We start from the raw sequence: 16,379 nt of genomic DNA, 5'->3' as shown, positions 1-16,379 counted from the left end.
AATTTAAAAAAAGTAAAAACAACTTTTACCCATCAGATTGGCCAAAGGCTATATACAGACTGATAGTATGGAGTTTTGACATGCTACGAGGAAACACTTTTTGGAGAACAATCTGGGATTATCTATCAAAACTGAATATACACCTACACTTTCATTCAGTGACCCTATCTTTAAATCTATCGCCAATTGGTAAGCACAAGGGTGGTCACTGTGGCCATTTGAAATAGAATAAAATTGAGCATAATACACCAAGAGTGTGTGACTCTGGGTAAAAACATCACCAACAGAAAGGAAAGCTCATTTGTTAAATGAGTACACACAAAAAGAAAAACTATAAATTAGCACGTTGAGCATCAATTTTAAGTCCATCAACATTTGCTTTTTATATGCCGAGCACTGAATTAGCAGTGTGTCTCCGTCTGTCTGTACCGGGAGACAGACAGACGGAGACACATTCAAGGCCTTTGCAGTGAAGGGCGAAGGAAGATACAGAAACAGTTAGCACAGCAGAGATAACCAGGCAGGAGAAAGGTACAGAAAATGCTGATGGGAGGTAAAGCCCAGACGGAGCCCAGTGATCAGACTCTGCATAGGAAGATGACGCTGAAGCAGGTAGGGCTCCGCAGTGAGAAGCAGGAGGTCACAGGGAGGCAGGGAAGAGGGGTGTGTGTCCGTCTAACAGGGAGCGGCTCCTGGAACAGTGCAAACTCTTCCTGGGGCACAGAGGGTTGGAAGGTCCAGTTAGGGTCAGAGCACGAAGCGCTGACCTGGAGAGTCAGGCTGAGGAGTGCGGCCTGATTCTGTTACAGGGTCACAAGTACTTTAGAAAAGCCACTTGGCTGGAGGTGGAGGCTGCTCTGAAGCAGGGAGAGCCCAGGACACTGGGGAGGCCAGGCAGCTGCCTGCCACCAGGGAGAAGGCCTTAGGCCAGGGCTAGGGGTACAAGAGAGGAGGCTGGGTAACTTCCTGAGGGACCCGGCACCTGACTTAGTGGGAGCAGTGAGAGGGTGAGTCAAAGGCCAGTGTGCAGCTGCTAAGCTCAGGATTAACAGACCTGGGCCAGGTCTAAACACAGGGAAAAGCAGGCAGGGCTGGGTAGGAGGCAAGGTTTGCGCTTCGTGGACTGGAAGCCTCTGGGAGAGGAGAGCCCGGAGTTCAAGTGCTTTCTCGGGGTAACAGCATCCTTCTGGAAGGGGGACAAATGGTTGCACAGGGCACACTAAGTCAGCGTAGAATACAAGACGACACAAGAGGACACGTTTTTGTACGTCCCAACCAAGGGCTGCTCCTGAGTCTGGGGTGGGGGGGCCTTCTGTTCTCATTTCCTTCCAAAGCAGGTAAGAGGTCAGGAGTTGCATGGGGTTGTGGACGAGTACACTGAGATGAGGCAGAGCTAAAGGCAGGAGTGAGCAGGAATGGTGGTCTGGGTTAGTCCCAGAGGGGGGACGATGGGCCAAACGGAAGGCACAGGACGTGGTATTCCTGTCAATGTTTCACAGGGACAGAGAGCGTGCAACTAAGGTCTGAATTTACCCACCAACTGCATAGCCCAAGTATCCAAACAGCATTTGAAAATGCCGAAGGACACAAACACGAGGTGCACAGCTATGGGAAGCATTAAGAATCTGAAATCAAGACTGAGCTTTGGAGGTTAGCACACTCTTGAGTCTTTTATGCATTTAGAACCAGCCACTAAAGAGCCTACAGGGCAAAGAAAAGCGACTGGGGCACCGGCTCCTTGCCCGCCTCCTTCACCCAGGCCTTTGGTAAATGTACCTAATCCCGAGGATTCCGCTGAATTTTGGGTGAAATAACTGTTCTGTACAGCAAAACTCTCATGGGACATGGACACCAAAACATAGTCCAGCCTTATCCTGGGATTAAAAAAGGGCTGCGGCGTCTACCGGCTTATGGCTGAGCCTCACCTGACCCGAAAACTGTGTGTGCAGTGCACAGTGCTGTCGAAATGAAAAGGGCAGAAACCAGAGGGCAAGAACAAAGGCGTCTACACAAAAAGAAAAGCCAAAGATTTCACTAGAATAAAAGAGCAAAGCAGTAACTGGCAATTAGGGAGTAAAGGTCAAGCAGCATAAGGTGCCACAGATTCACTTAGGAACTCAGGGTATTGTCAGTCAGACCCCACAATTAATTATATGCTTGCTAAGTAGGCGATACACTCTATTGTTTCTATATTCTTGCAGGAGTGCAAATGTAACAAAATTCGTAAATGGTCAAAACCCTTCAAAACAATTATTTTCAATTGTGCACCCTCTAAATATCCATGGACCCCCTTATCTGAGGTGGGAGGGGAGCAGCCATGTGGCGTGAGCAATAGCTGAATCATTTGTTTTTTTTCAAGAAGAATTATCAAAGGACAGAGTTTAAAGTCACAGCAATCAATTGCATTACGAAATATTCAACAAAATATTGCTTAAAACAGCAAAATTTAAGGCAAAAGAGCCATTTTCTCATGACATGGGAGTTGGCTTATGTCATCTTCAGAAAGAAGGTGGGCAAAATGAAAATCCATAGCGTTCCAATCTCTAAAAGTGCATCCGCATCCAGTATAATAATTTGTTTGAACTTAATTTCTGAAGCCATATAAGGACGGTGGCGACTGCTCTGTTGTATACAGAACCTGTACACAGGTAATGTATTATATAAGAGAGCTTACACGTGACCTTCCAATTTCCTTATACTTGGGTCAATTACAAGCAGAACAACAATTACGGAGCTTAGTTCATCGAGCATGATGCCCACGTAGCTGAGATAGAGTAGGCGTAAGGAAAATGTATCCTAAATAGGATTGATTATCATCTCCCTTCCATCTTAACACTAAAACCAACGAAAGTGGGAATCAAATACTTTTCACTATAAAGTCTTTATAACTGAAACAGGTATTGGCTCATGAATGGGCAAACAGACTAATGGGACAAAACGGGAAATCCAGAGACAGACCCAATGACATAAGGAAATTTAGTGTCCACTAAAGGCAGCCACCGAGTCAAGGAGAAAAAGGAGGACCCTGTTATCAGTTTGTTGGGATAATGGACAGTCATATAGAAAAGGATAAAATTGAATCCATTACTTAGACTTTTCGCTATAAGAAATGAAGCCATAAAATTACTAGCAGAAAACATAGGTGAATTTCTCTATAACCTGGAAGAGGGGAAACATCCCTGACATGACTCAAAATCAAGAAGCAGTAGAGCAAAAAGGTGAATGCATTTGATTAAATAGAAATGTTCAAGAAAAGCCTCTGCTTGGTAAAAACTGGAAATATTTGTAACAGGTAACAGACAACAAGCTGGTATCTCAAATATATAAGGAACACTAAAATGAAAGGATAAACCATAGAAATAAAGGTTACCTATGGGGGAAGGAGAGAATAGGTGAAGGAGACAGGATATAAGCTCTTGGATCAAACTGATTTGGAACCTTGTAAATATTTACATAACGAAAAACAAAATAAAATAAAACAATTTCTAAAAATCAAAATTAAAGTGAAACAAGTCAATCTAACTACTGTATGTCCAGTTGGTGGCATAACCATACAGAGGGGAACTATTCCACGTTTCTTTAAAACACAGTAATGTGACTGACCATACATTCCTAATGGGTTGTATACACCCTGCCCTCCTAAGGACAAAAAGAACTATAAACAATCAAACTTTTTTCAGTAATTACACTGTGAGCATAGTAGTGTCAGAATTGTCATTCTGTACTGTGTACTGTGGGATAAATCAAAAGAACAACTGTTAGGATGGTAGTTTATTAAGATTTTTCAGAGCATCCCATTTTCAGGTACCTCCTCTCATAAGAGAGCTATACTTTTGCTGTAATAAAAAAATCTTTGCTTCACTAAAAAAAAAAGATTTTGGGTGTGGCTGAAAGGACGTACAGGTCAATATACACAGGCAGACGAGGTCGATATCCTGCAGCCCAGGTCGATATCCTGCAGCCCTGAACTAGTTCTATCAATAAGATCTCATAATTTCATCTTTAGGAAGGGCATCCTTCCGAGCTCTGTGTACTGAAGAGGCCTAGAAACAATGGACAACAAGCACCGCTAACACCCAGACTATGGTTTCTAAACAGCAGGGGTCCTTGGAGAAATGGCTGACACCCAATCTAGGGTGGGAGATGTACCGAGAGAACCTGGAACACCTTGTCATACCAGAAGGCAAGAAAGCTATCAAAGTTCTAGGGTCATGTGAAGCAGACTCAGGGGTCAATCTGCCCACCAGCACAGCTGGACCCAAACACACCCTATACGTGGAAATCCACAATTCTGTATGATTCCTTAAAAAAAGTCACTTCTGGAAGACAGAAGGGGTCACCTTATGAAGGCCTCATCCTGCCTTTCTTGCACAATGTACCTGGGGGCAACCAAATAGTTAAGAGAAGTTTCTCTTCCTCAAAGCATTCCAGTTCCCATATGAAGGAGGAAGGGACAGAGATAAAATGTGGCCACTGGCAGCCCCTAATGATTTAAAGGATCTAGGCAATATTCGTCAACAGCTATTAACCTTACAAAGAGAGATAAAAAGAAATTATGCAACCCAGACAGAAGTCCTTCACCACCTAAGAAGTCTTATCTCTCCCTGAAAAACAAAACAAAAACAACAAAAACAAACTGAAATCTGATCAATCCTGTCATCCTAATTATCAATTTACAGGAAACACAAAGGTCAGCCTGACATAGTTAACAACATAAGAGGATAAAATCATCAAAATTCAGACTGTGGGAAGTAATAGGTGAAATGATCTAATTTCTTCAACAAAGAGTTAAAAAAAAACAAAAAAAGAAGCAGAACCTAAAGACAAGAGAAATTTAATGGATCTATCAAGCATTGTAATGTACGGGACTTGTGAGAATCAGATTCAAACAAACTGAAAAATGAACATACACATACTTGAACATAAACGTATGCATGTACGTATTTATGTATGTCTCTATATGTATGATAATAGAAATAAGACATGCTTTGATATTTGATGATATTAAGGAATTACTGTTAAATATTTGTTAGATATGTAATGGTATTGTGATTTTCTTCTTTTAAAAATAACTTAGAATTACATACTGATGTTTACAGGTAAAATGCTATGATGTCTGTTACTGGCTTCAGAATAATCGAGCAGTGGGAGTTGTTAGGTGTATAAACCAAACAACTGGCAAAGACAGGTAAGGGCTGAGGTGGGGTGATAGGTACTTCAAATTCGCTACACTATTCTTTTTACTATCGACGTTTATGTTTTCCATAATAAAATTTTTTCATTAAAATTGCAAATTTTTTTTTTTTAAAGAAAAAGGTGGTGGGGTAAAACAATTTTTTCCCCAAAGGTGAAAATCTGAGCTATCAAGCCATGAAAAGACATGGAGGAACCTTAAGTGCATAATACCAAGTGAAGCCAATGTGGTCTGATTTCAACTAAATGACACTCTGGAAAGATCAGTGGTTGCCAGAAGTTGAGGGAGTTGGGCTGAACACTCGTAGGTAGAGTACATACCATTGATACCATAACAATGGGTATATGTGATCATACATTTGTCCAAATCCACAGAATGTACAACACCAGGAATGAACCCCACTTTGGGTGATAATGTCAACATAGGTTCATCCATTGCAATAAATGTACCACTTTGTCGGGAGATGTTGATAGAGGGGAGGCTGTGTGTGTGTTTAGGGGCAGAAGGTATATGGGAACTCTGTACTTTCTGCTGTTTTGCTATGAACCTAAAACTGCCCTAAAAAATAAAGTCTATTTAAAAAAGTGAAAATCATGACGTGTACACTAATTCGTTTATGACCTCAATTTTTGTTATCACCAGAAAATGCCTGTACCCATCACTGTGAAATGAGACGCCTACACACAATTTCACTGCGGTTAGAGAATACCAGTGTTGAGGGGCACTCATGCTCACCAGCACCCTGCACACAAATCCTACTGTGAGCCTCCATGACCCAAAGAAAACCCCAAGAACCCCAGGGACAAGCCCACAGTGACTTAACAGCTCTGATTCTTAATTTTGAGAAGGCAGTGAAGAGAATTAGGGAGGCCGTAAAAATAAAAAACAGCCAAAGCCCTTTTAAGGTGCTGGCCACTGGTGCCTTTTTGGTGGGATGAAATTGCTGCCAATTAAGAGAAAATGATGGATGTAACACTAAAGTCTCCACATCTGAAAAGACCTATCAGTGAGCTACCTCAACTCCTTTTTAGAATGAAAAGTAAAAAACCATCCACTGACAATCCCACCCACTTGAGAAAAATCTTATCAGGAAGTCTTATAGATTTCTACTTTTGTAGTTATTTACTTAAAGGAATTTTCTCCCTGGAGCCATTTTCAGGCTCCACATTAGCACAAAATAAAACTGGTTTTATGACCCATGTACTTTTGTTCCATTAACCCCGCATTCACAAAACAATCTAATGAAACTTTAGCAAACACTGATTATGCAGTTCTGTTAATATCTTGCCACACATACCCTCAATGGTGCAAATACTCTTCATGAGTATCTATTTTTCACAATTAAAACCTCCCTCCAATGGTAATTGAAAAATAAATTTTTCAAAATAAAAAAATTCCAGAAATAAAAAATACGTAAGTTTTTTTAAAAAAAGTGAAATCTCCCTCCCAAATTTCAGCATGAATTCATGGCGATAGCACAGATAAAGGGCAGGTGGGAGGTGGAGGTTGGCGGAGGTGACAGCATGCTGCTCACCCAGTCCTCCCGGGCCCGCCAGGAGGAACTCCTGTCTCCCTATCCTCTTGACGATGGGGTGCTTCTCTTCACTGCAGTAAGGAAAGAGGTCCTGGGAGGCGCCCGTGTTGTAGTTCAGGATGATATACTGGGTGGTCAGAGCCAGGCACAGGAAGTGGCCGTCCACGGCCACGGCCAGGGGCTGCTCCGGTGTGGACACTTCCCTGACAATCTGAACCCGGTCCTCGTACACCATGAACACCTGGATGGTTCTGCGTTTGACAGAGATGATGCAGACCTCCACACAGAATGGGTCCGCACTCACAGGGTTCTCATTCAAGGCCAACGCCAAGGCCCCTTTGATGCGGGCCCCTGAGGGGACAGGCTCCAGGCTCAGCATGTTGACCAGAGTTATGGAGTTGTCACAGAGCACCAGCAGCCTGTTGAGGGCCGATGCCGCTCGCAGCTCACTCACTGGCTTCTTGAAACCCAGGTGTTTGTGCAGCTGCTTCGTGGCAGTGAATGTGGCTGTCCCGGCGGGCAGGGTCCTCTCCTCCAGTAGGAAGTGGTAGATGAAGCCGTCGCTGGTTCCCACATAGAGGTTCTTGCCACAGCACTCCACACACTCTATGTTGACTCGCTCTTTGTCGCCCATCAGCAGCTCCGGTTCAACGGCAGAGACCAACGTAAAGGCCTTGGTGCTCATCATGCCTGCTGCTGGTCTGCGGGAAGAGGAAAAGGAAGAGGGAACTTAGCGTAACACGGAAGCGGCAGAACCATCCCAGGATGCAATCAATATACACCAATTCCTCAGTTCCCATCTCAGGAAAAGCTAATCATTCGACACTGTGAAAAAATAGTGAAGGATAGAACAGATTTCCCCCTCGCCCTCCTCCCACCAGACAAATGGGAGACCCCAGCAGGAGAGCCACCTTGCTCATCCTCCACAGAGCTCAGTTTTATATGGAGCTTCCTTACACCATTCTTGGGAGACATACCTGTAGGGAGAAGACAAGTACACATATTCACCCACATACAACATAACAAAAACACTGTGGAAAAAGGCAAAAATGATCCCCACTGATCTTCCCTTGAGCTTCTCCGGTCACTTGATTTTGTGTTTAAGTGAATGGCGGGCAGTACATGACTGCACCAGATCTGTCAGAAATACTGAGGCAGGAACCACACCTTGCATGCCTTTGTACTCTTCCCAATGAGGCATGCATGTTGGTCCCAGCACTATATTTGGCTCCTAGAGTAAATGTGTTCATGTTGAGTAGTGTGGCTATGCCTCGACAATCCTAGTCTTTCAGGTGAGGAGTTGAGATATTCAATGGATTTCTGAGAAGGGCATTGACATGTCAGTTGAAGATTACTCACACTGACTGCCCACGACTCTAACCCATGGCTTCCTACTTCTTCCTCTGAAGTGGACTCTGGTTTCACACTCTACAAAGTTAGAGGCAGCAGAAATGGGCAAGACGGCTATCCCCTGATTTCTCAGCTGGCGGGAAAGCAGACTCACATGTGGCAGGTAATCCCTAATGCCCTCAACAAGACAGAGCGGTCCTGGAGCTCTAAGAGAACTGCAGAAGGCTGGTGGGAGTCAGAGGGAGGCTTTTAGGACTTTTCTACCACTTTGAGCTGTCCTAAAAAGGGTTGCCTCATGAGAGACTAAATTCCTGTCCTTTGAGGCATTCCAGCAAAGGCTAGAAAAGTTCTTGGAAATATTCAAAGATTCATGCATTAGGGAAGGAGAGGAATCACCTTAGAGATTTTAGACTTCTATCATTTCGTATACACCCTGTCCACTGAGGCGGCAATAGCCACACACGTGTAAAGTCTCTGGTTTCCTTTCCTGAGTCAACATATTAGCAGGAAGGAGGGCATCTCAGATCTGGGGATGAGATTTTCCCACTGGACACCACCAGAGTTTCTTCCTATCCCTTTCCTGTCACTTACTAGCTATGTGACCTTGGGAGGCTCACTTGGCTTCTCCCTGCCTCAATTTACTCACCTGTCAAATGAGAATAATAATAATGGTGCCTACTTTATATGATTCTTTGAGGATTAAGTGAGTGAGCTCATGTAAGCACTCAATAAGTCAGTTTCTGATCTCACCATTAATGCATTCCTCTCAATCCCCCAACCTGCTCTGTTTTTATTTCCCAAGCTGGGCACCAAGAGAGAATAATGCTGTCCTCTGCCCTTCGAGGTGGGTAATCTGTGTCTACCTCCTCTGACAGACTGAAATGTAAGCACCACACACACACACACATACACACACACACACACACACACACACACACAGGCATACTCATCTCATTTACACAAGCTCATCTTCACAGAGACAATGGAAAAGAGGTGGGAAAGTGAGGAGTGAGGCTCGGAAGGCCTCCCAGAGAAGGAATCATGTCCATCTCTCTGCGGCTGCAGGAATGCCCCAGGGTCCCAGGAAAAGCCTAAGGGTGGGTGAAGAGTAGGCTTTTAATCTTGGACACAATTTTTAAACACTACAATCTACTTCTCATGACCAAAAAGAACCACCAAAACCAAACCTATACAATACTTTTCCCATTTAAATTCTGATGTGTTAAACACAGACCCTGAAACGTAGGCTTTGAAACATCCCAAGTCTGTGAAAGCAAAGTAATATGAAATAGTCCTTCCTTCACAGATGGGTCAATAAGAGCTGTCTTTTAAAACGGCAGACTAGAGTGATTCTACTGTTTAATATGTGAATCGTATTGCTTGCTTTGCAGAAGGAATAGAGAAACAAGTTTCAGGTACTGAAAACCAAGCTTCTCTATGTAATTTTTTAAAAATATACTGTCCATAATTCTAGCCTGTCTTTACTTAGCATAGGGATACATGAAACACATTTGCAGAATACAGCCAATCCTTGAACAATGAGTGGGCTGGGGCACCCACTGCCAGTGCAGTTGAAAACCTACATATACCTTAAATCGGCCCTCAGCATAAACGGATTCCCAACCACCAGCTGACCCTTGAACAACGCGGGTTTGAACTGCATGGGTCAATTGAACTGAGTAGGTCAACTGAACTGTGCGGGTCAACTGAAAAAAATCCACATATAAGTGGACCCACACAGTTCAAACCTGCATTGTTTAAGCATCAACTGTATATGGAAAGAATCAAACACCTCATATTTAGTCTAAATACTGGGGGGAACAGAGAAGAAGGGAAGAGAGAAAAGGGAGTTGTAAGAAAAGCATTTATTTGGTTTATTAAAAACTCATAATTCTATAATATTTTAAAAAAATGCAATATTGTTTCATTACTTAGTAACTACACTTACTCAAGTCTTGCTAAAGATAAGTTTCCTACTACAGGCCTTTAAATAAGGAAGCTGCTTTCATCAGAAAATTGTAATTTATAAAAAGCAGGACAGTGATGTCAGCATCGTGGTGACGTAAGATGTTCCTCCTTTGTATCTCCCCATTTTTAACAACAAATTAGACATCCATCCACAAACTAAAGCACCCTGGTGGGTGTTGTGGGATCTAACACCACACACCAAGGGACCCAGGGGGAGTCTCACCCCCCTGGACATCCAGTGATAGGCAGATAGAACTCGCTATGGGCAGCGGAACCAGTGGAGCCAGCAAAGCTGCCCAGACCCCTCTCACCTTGGCTGGCAAAAAACCTGGAGAATGCTGACCTGGGCAGATATACAGACATGAGAGAAAATGTGTGGAAGTCCAGATTTCCTGAGGGGAGATTCCAGCATGCTATTGGAGCAACAAAACAAAAACAAAAAGTAGGAATTTGGTCACAACAGAGGCAGCAGTAAGAGAAACTTCCCCAGGACCGCAGCCCCCAAGGGCTGATCTAGCCAGCTGTGACAACCTCTCCAGTGGAGGAAAAAGATAGCAGTGAGTGAGTGTCTGGCTCCCCCAGCTGTGCAGGATGCAGCTGGAGAAACCCATTTGTCTCCATCAGGACCCAGAATGCTGAGGCAGGACCTTTAAGACTCGGGGGGAGAGAGGAGATGGGGAAAGAGGCAGATAAGAATCTTGAAGGGCATTAAAGGGACAATGTACAGCAGGAGGTCCACCCACAGCCTCTGGAAATATAACACCCAGGGATCTCCCTACTGGGTCTGCAAGCAGCCGCAATGCCTGAGTACTGACCGCCCCCCTGCCCCCTGAACACACACTCTGCAGCCAACTCCTCGTGTACAGCATGACAGGGATGCTGGTAGATAGGAAGCCCACTCATAAAACAGGCCTCAGTCAGTGTGCAAGGGAGAAATCGCAAACTTGAACTATAGCATCACCTTCTGGAAAACAAAAGAGAGGTTTCCAGTAGCCAGAAGTAAGTTGGAAGAACCAGAGAAGACATAAAAGGTTAAGAATTTAGCCACAAGAGGGAGCAAGAAGAACGGAGCAGGTGTACGCATATACTGATGGAGAAAACCCAAATTTATGCACCCCTATGTTTATTGCAGCACTATACACAATAGCCAAGACCTGGAAACAACTGAAATGCCCGTCGGTAGATGACTGGATTAAGAAACTGTGGTACATTTATACAATGGAGTATTACGCAGCTATAAAGAAGAAAGAAATCTTACCATTTGCAACAACATGGATGGACCTAGAGAACATTATGTTAAGTGAAATAAGTCAGAAAGAGAAAGACAAATACCATATGATCTCACTTATATGCGGAATCTAAAGAAAAGAATAAGTGAATGAACTAATCAGAGACAGTTTTGGAAACATGGAGGATAAACAGAAGGTTGCTAGAGGGGCAGGGGGGTGGGGATAAGGGGAAGGTGAGAGGTTTTGAAAAATAGTCGGTAACCACAAGATGGTCATGGGGGTTTGAAAATTAATTTGGGGAACGTACAGAGGGATAGTGGATGGGGGGAGGGGGGTTCACACAGTGTGAGGGATATAAATGATAAACGTCTAAGTTTTGCTTTGTCTTGTGCACCTGAAACTAATAAAAAATAAAAAAATAAAAAAACAAAAAAACAAATAACACCATCAAATAGAATACCTCAACGAAGGCAACTGGCAAAGATTTAGGCGGTGTCTGCTACATCAAATATGAAAGCAATAACGCAAATTTATAAGGAATGTGAAAAATCAAGAAAACACGCCATCACAAAAAGAAAGTAATTCTCCACTGAGTCCAAAGGCATGAAATTTGTGATCTAGCTGATAAAGAATTCAAAATGGCTGTTTCGAAGAAACTCAATGAGTTACAAGAAAACTCAAAAACATAATTCAACAAAACCTTAAAAAAATACATGATCAAAATGAAATTTTTACTAGATAGGCAGAAATTATAAAAAAAGAACCAAATTCTGGGGCTAAAAAACTCAATGTGTGAAATGAAAAATGCAACAGAGCATCTGCAGTAAAGCATATGGAAGATAGAGTAAGTTAGTTAGAGGTTAGGAATTTTGCAATAACCCAGCTAGGGGAGAACAAAGGAAAAAAGAATGAAAAGAGTGAAGAAAGTCTACATGATCAATGGGATTCCATCGAAAAACAAACAAAAAAACAAATATTAGAATAATCTGGATTCCAGAAGTAGAAGAGATGGACAGGGAGTGGAAATTTTATTTAAAGAAATAACAGCTAATAATTTTCCAAACCTGGGGAGAGAACTAGATATCAAAGTTCATGAAACTAATACATCACCCTATTATAATATCTCAATGCAAAAAGACCTTCTCCAAAGCACATTATAATAAAACTGTCAAAAAAACAAACATAAAGAATTCTAGAAGTAGCAGCAGTGGGGGAACCACTGTGATCTATAAACAAAGAAACCCAATGAAGTTACCAATAGATTTCTCAACAGAAACCCTTATAGGCCAAGAGAGAGTAGAATGACATATTCAGAGTGTTGAAAGACGAAAACTGCCAGCCAAGAATATTCTACCTGACAAAGTTATCCTTCAGATAATGGGGGAGAAACAAAGACTTGCCCAGACAAACAAAAGCTGAAGGAGTTCACCACCACTAGATCTGCCCTGCAAGAGATGCTGACAGGAGCTGAAATGAAAAGATGCTAATAAGCAACATGAGAACATACAATAGTATACAACACACCAGTAAAGGTAAATATACAGACTTAGAAAACTAAACATGTAATACAATAAGGTGCTAACCAATGATAGTATAAAGATCAAAGGAAAAAAGCATTAAAAATAACTATAGCTATTATAATGTGTTAATGAATATACAATTATAAAAGGAGGTAAATGATGACATCAAAAATATAAAAGAGAGGAGTAAAAGTGTGAAGTTTTTGTAGATGATCTAAGTTAAGTTGCTATCAGCTTAAAATGGACTACTGTTTTATCTTTGATACATCTTATGTAAGCCTTATGGTACCACAAAGCAAGAACCTTGATCATATGAACAGAAGATAATGGGGAGACAGAGCATACCGCCATGGAAAATCTCCAATTTACAAAGGCAGGTAGAAACTGAAGAAAAAAGAAACAACGGAAATACAAAACATCCAGAAAAAAATAAGATGGCATTAGTAACATCACGAGTCAATAATATTAGACATTAGAAATATAATGACATTAGAAAACATCAGAAGACAATAATAGCTCTAAATGTAAATGATTGAACTTACCAATTGAAAGGCACAGGATGGCTCAATAGATTAAAAAAAGAAAAGAGACACAACTATATGCTGCCTACAAGAGACTCGCTTCAGCTTTAAAGACATATAGGCTCAAAGTGGAAGGATGAAAAAAGATATTCCATGCAAGTAGAAACTAAAAGAAAGTGGAGATAGTTGTACTTATAGCAGACAAAATAGACTTTACACCAAAAACAGAAGTAAGAGACGAAGAAGGGCACTACATAATGATAAAGGGATCAATTCATCAAGACGATACCACAATCGTAAACATGTATGCATCTGACATCGAAGCACATAAATACAATAAGCAAATATAAACAGATATGAAGAAAAAATAGATGACAATACAATAATAGTAGGGGACTTTAATACCCCACTTTCAGCAATGGATAGATCATCCAGACATAAAATCCAAAAGGAAACAATGGACTTGAACCATATATTAGACCAAATGGACTTAACAGACATTTATAAAACATTCCATCCAAACAGAAGCAGAATACATGTGCCAGGACAGATAATATAACAGGACACAAAACAAGTCTTAACAAATTTGAGTAGACTGAAATCATACCAAGTATCTTTTCCTTCCACAATGATATGAAACTAGAAATCAACAAGAGGAAAGCTAGAAAATCTATAAATATGTGGAAATTAAGCAATACACTTCTGAACAACAAAAGAGATCAAAAGTAAAATCAAAAAGTATCTCAAACGAAACGAAAATGCAAACATTACATACCAAAACCAACGGGATATAGGAAAAGCAGTTTTGAGAGGGAAGTACATGGCCATAAATGAATATATCAAGAAAATGGAAAGATCTCAAATAAGCAACCTAACTTTATACTTCAAGGAACTAGAAAAAGGAATAAATGAAGCCCAAGTTAGTAGAAAGAAGGAAATAACAAAGATTAGAGCAAAAATAAATGAGAGACCAAAAAACAAAAAAAGGAAAGAAAGTATCAATGAACCTAAGAACTGTTATTTTTTTAAAGATGAAGAAAATGGATAAATCTTTGGCTAAGATAAAAAGAGAGAAGACTCAAAATGAGAAATGAAAGAGTTTATAACTGATACTATAGAAATGCGTAGGATTATAAGAGATTACAATGACTAATTATATGCCAACAAATTGGATAACCTGGAAGAAAGGAATAAATGCCTAAAAATACATGCTATACCAAGTGTGAAACATGAAGAAACAGAAAATCTGAACAGACCAGTAATTACTAAGGAGATTGAATAAGTAATCAAAATCTCCCAACACAGAAAAGCCCAGGACCAGATGGCCTCACTGGTGATCCTACCAAACATTTAAAGAAGAATGAATGCCAATCCTTCTCAAACTATGCCAAAAAACTGCAGAGGAGGGAACACTTCCAAACTCATTTTACAAGGTTAACATTACGTTGACACTAAAGCCAGATAAGGACGCCACAAGGAAACTTGTGAGGATAGACCAATATCCCTGATGAATATAGATGCAGAAATTCTCAACAAAATATTAGCAAACAGAACTTAACAACACATTAAAGGGATTAGATATCATAACCAAATTGGAGTTATCCCTGGGATGCAAGGATGGTTCAACATGCACAAATCAATACATGCAATACACCACATTAATAGAGTAAAATATACAATCATATGGTTATCTCAATAAATGCAGAAGAAGCATTTGACAAAATGCAATGTCCTTTCATGATTAAAACAAACAACAAGTTGTATATAAAAGGAACATACCTCAACATAATAAGGACCATATATGACAAACCAACAGCTAACATATTTAATAGTGAAAATTTGAAAGCTTTCCTCTAAGATCAGGAACAAAACAAGGTGCCCAATCTCAGCACTCCTATTCAACATGGTACTAGAAGTACTAGCTAGAAAAATATGCAAGACAAAGAAATAAAAGGCATCCAAGTGGGAAATAATGAAGTAACACTGTCATTATTGATAGATGTTATGATCTTATACACAGAAAATCCTAAAGACTCAAAAAAACAAAACTGTTGGCACTGATCAAAAAAATTCAGTAAAGTTGCAGGATATAAAAATCAACATACAGAAATTAGTTGTTTCTACATAAAACATCTGAAAAAGAAATTTTAAAAACTATCTTATTTATTTACAATAGCATCAAAAACAATAAATACTTAGGAATAAAATTAACCACTTAGTGAAAGACCTATACAATGAAAACAAGAATACCTTGATAAAAGAAATTGAAGAAGACGCAAACAAATGGATATCCACGTTCATGGATTGGGAGAATATTGTTAAAATATGCATATTACCCAAAGCCATCTATAGATTCAATGTAATCCCTATCAAAATTCCTATGGCACTTTTTACAGAAATAGAAAAACAATCCTAAAAGCTGTATGGAATCACAAGTGATCCCAAACAGTCAAAGTAATTATGAAAAAGAACAAAGCCAGAGGTGTCAAACTTCCTCATTTAGGAACTCTAGTTTCAAACTATACTACAAAGCTATAGTCATTAAAACAAGTATGGTACTGGCATAAAAACAGACACATAGTTCAATGGAACAGAATAGAGAGCCCAGAAATAATCTCCATTTACATGGTCAACTAATATTTGACAAGGGAGCCAAAAATACTCAACGGGAAAAGAGCTGTCTCTTCAACAAATGGTGATGGGGAAACTGGATAACTGCATGCAGAAAAATGAAATTGGACCCCTATCTTATACCAACCACCAAAATTAACTCAAAATGGATTAAAGACTTAGACATAACTGATACCATAAAACTCCTGGGGGAAAAAAATCATAGGGAAGAGACCCCTTGATGATCGGCTGGGTGATGATTTTTTGGATGTGACACCAAAAGCACAAGCAACTAAAGCAAAAATCAACAACTGGGACTATATTGAACTAAAAAGCTCTGCACAGCCAAAGAATCAACAAAATAAAAAAGGCAACCTGTGGAATGGGAGAAAATATTTGTAAACCATGTGTCAGATAAGGGTTGAACCTCCAAAATATATAACGAACTCATAC

The 16,379-nt window shown here is 40.6% G+C and overlaps 1 protein-coding gene across 6 annotated transcripts in view; it reads right to left on the bottom strand.

Annotated features, from left to right (window-relative positions):
• Nucleotides 1-16,379, bottom strand: part of TGFBRAP1 (transforming growth factor beta receptor associated protein 1) — a 68,382-nt gene that overhangs the window by 30,730 nt on the left and 21,273 nt on the right. For all 6 annotated transcript variants that reach the window (XM_074332477.2, XM_088795963.1, XM_074332475.2 and 3 more), the window contains one exon: nt 6,729-7,429. In XM_074332477.2, the coding sequence (XP_074188578.2) occupies nt 6,729-7,429 (701 nt within the window). The remainder of the gene's footprint in view (nt 1-6,728; nt 7,430-16,379) is intronic.

This window comes from Rhinolophus sinicus, chromosome 2 (assembly GCF_057876585.1).
Source record: "Rhinolophus sinicus isolate RSI-liver-muscle chromosome 2, RSI-T2T, whole genome shotgun sequence".
In the NCBI taxonomy this organism is placed as follows: Eukaryota; Metazoa; Chordata; class Mammalia; order Chiroptera; family Rhinolophidae; genus Rhinolophus; species Rhinolophus sinicus.
Note: the sequence above shows the minus strand (reverse complement) of the source record. Positions and strands in the feature narration are given on the sequence as shown.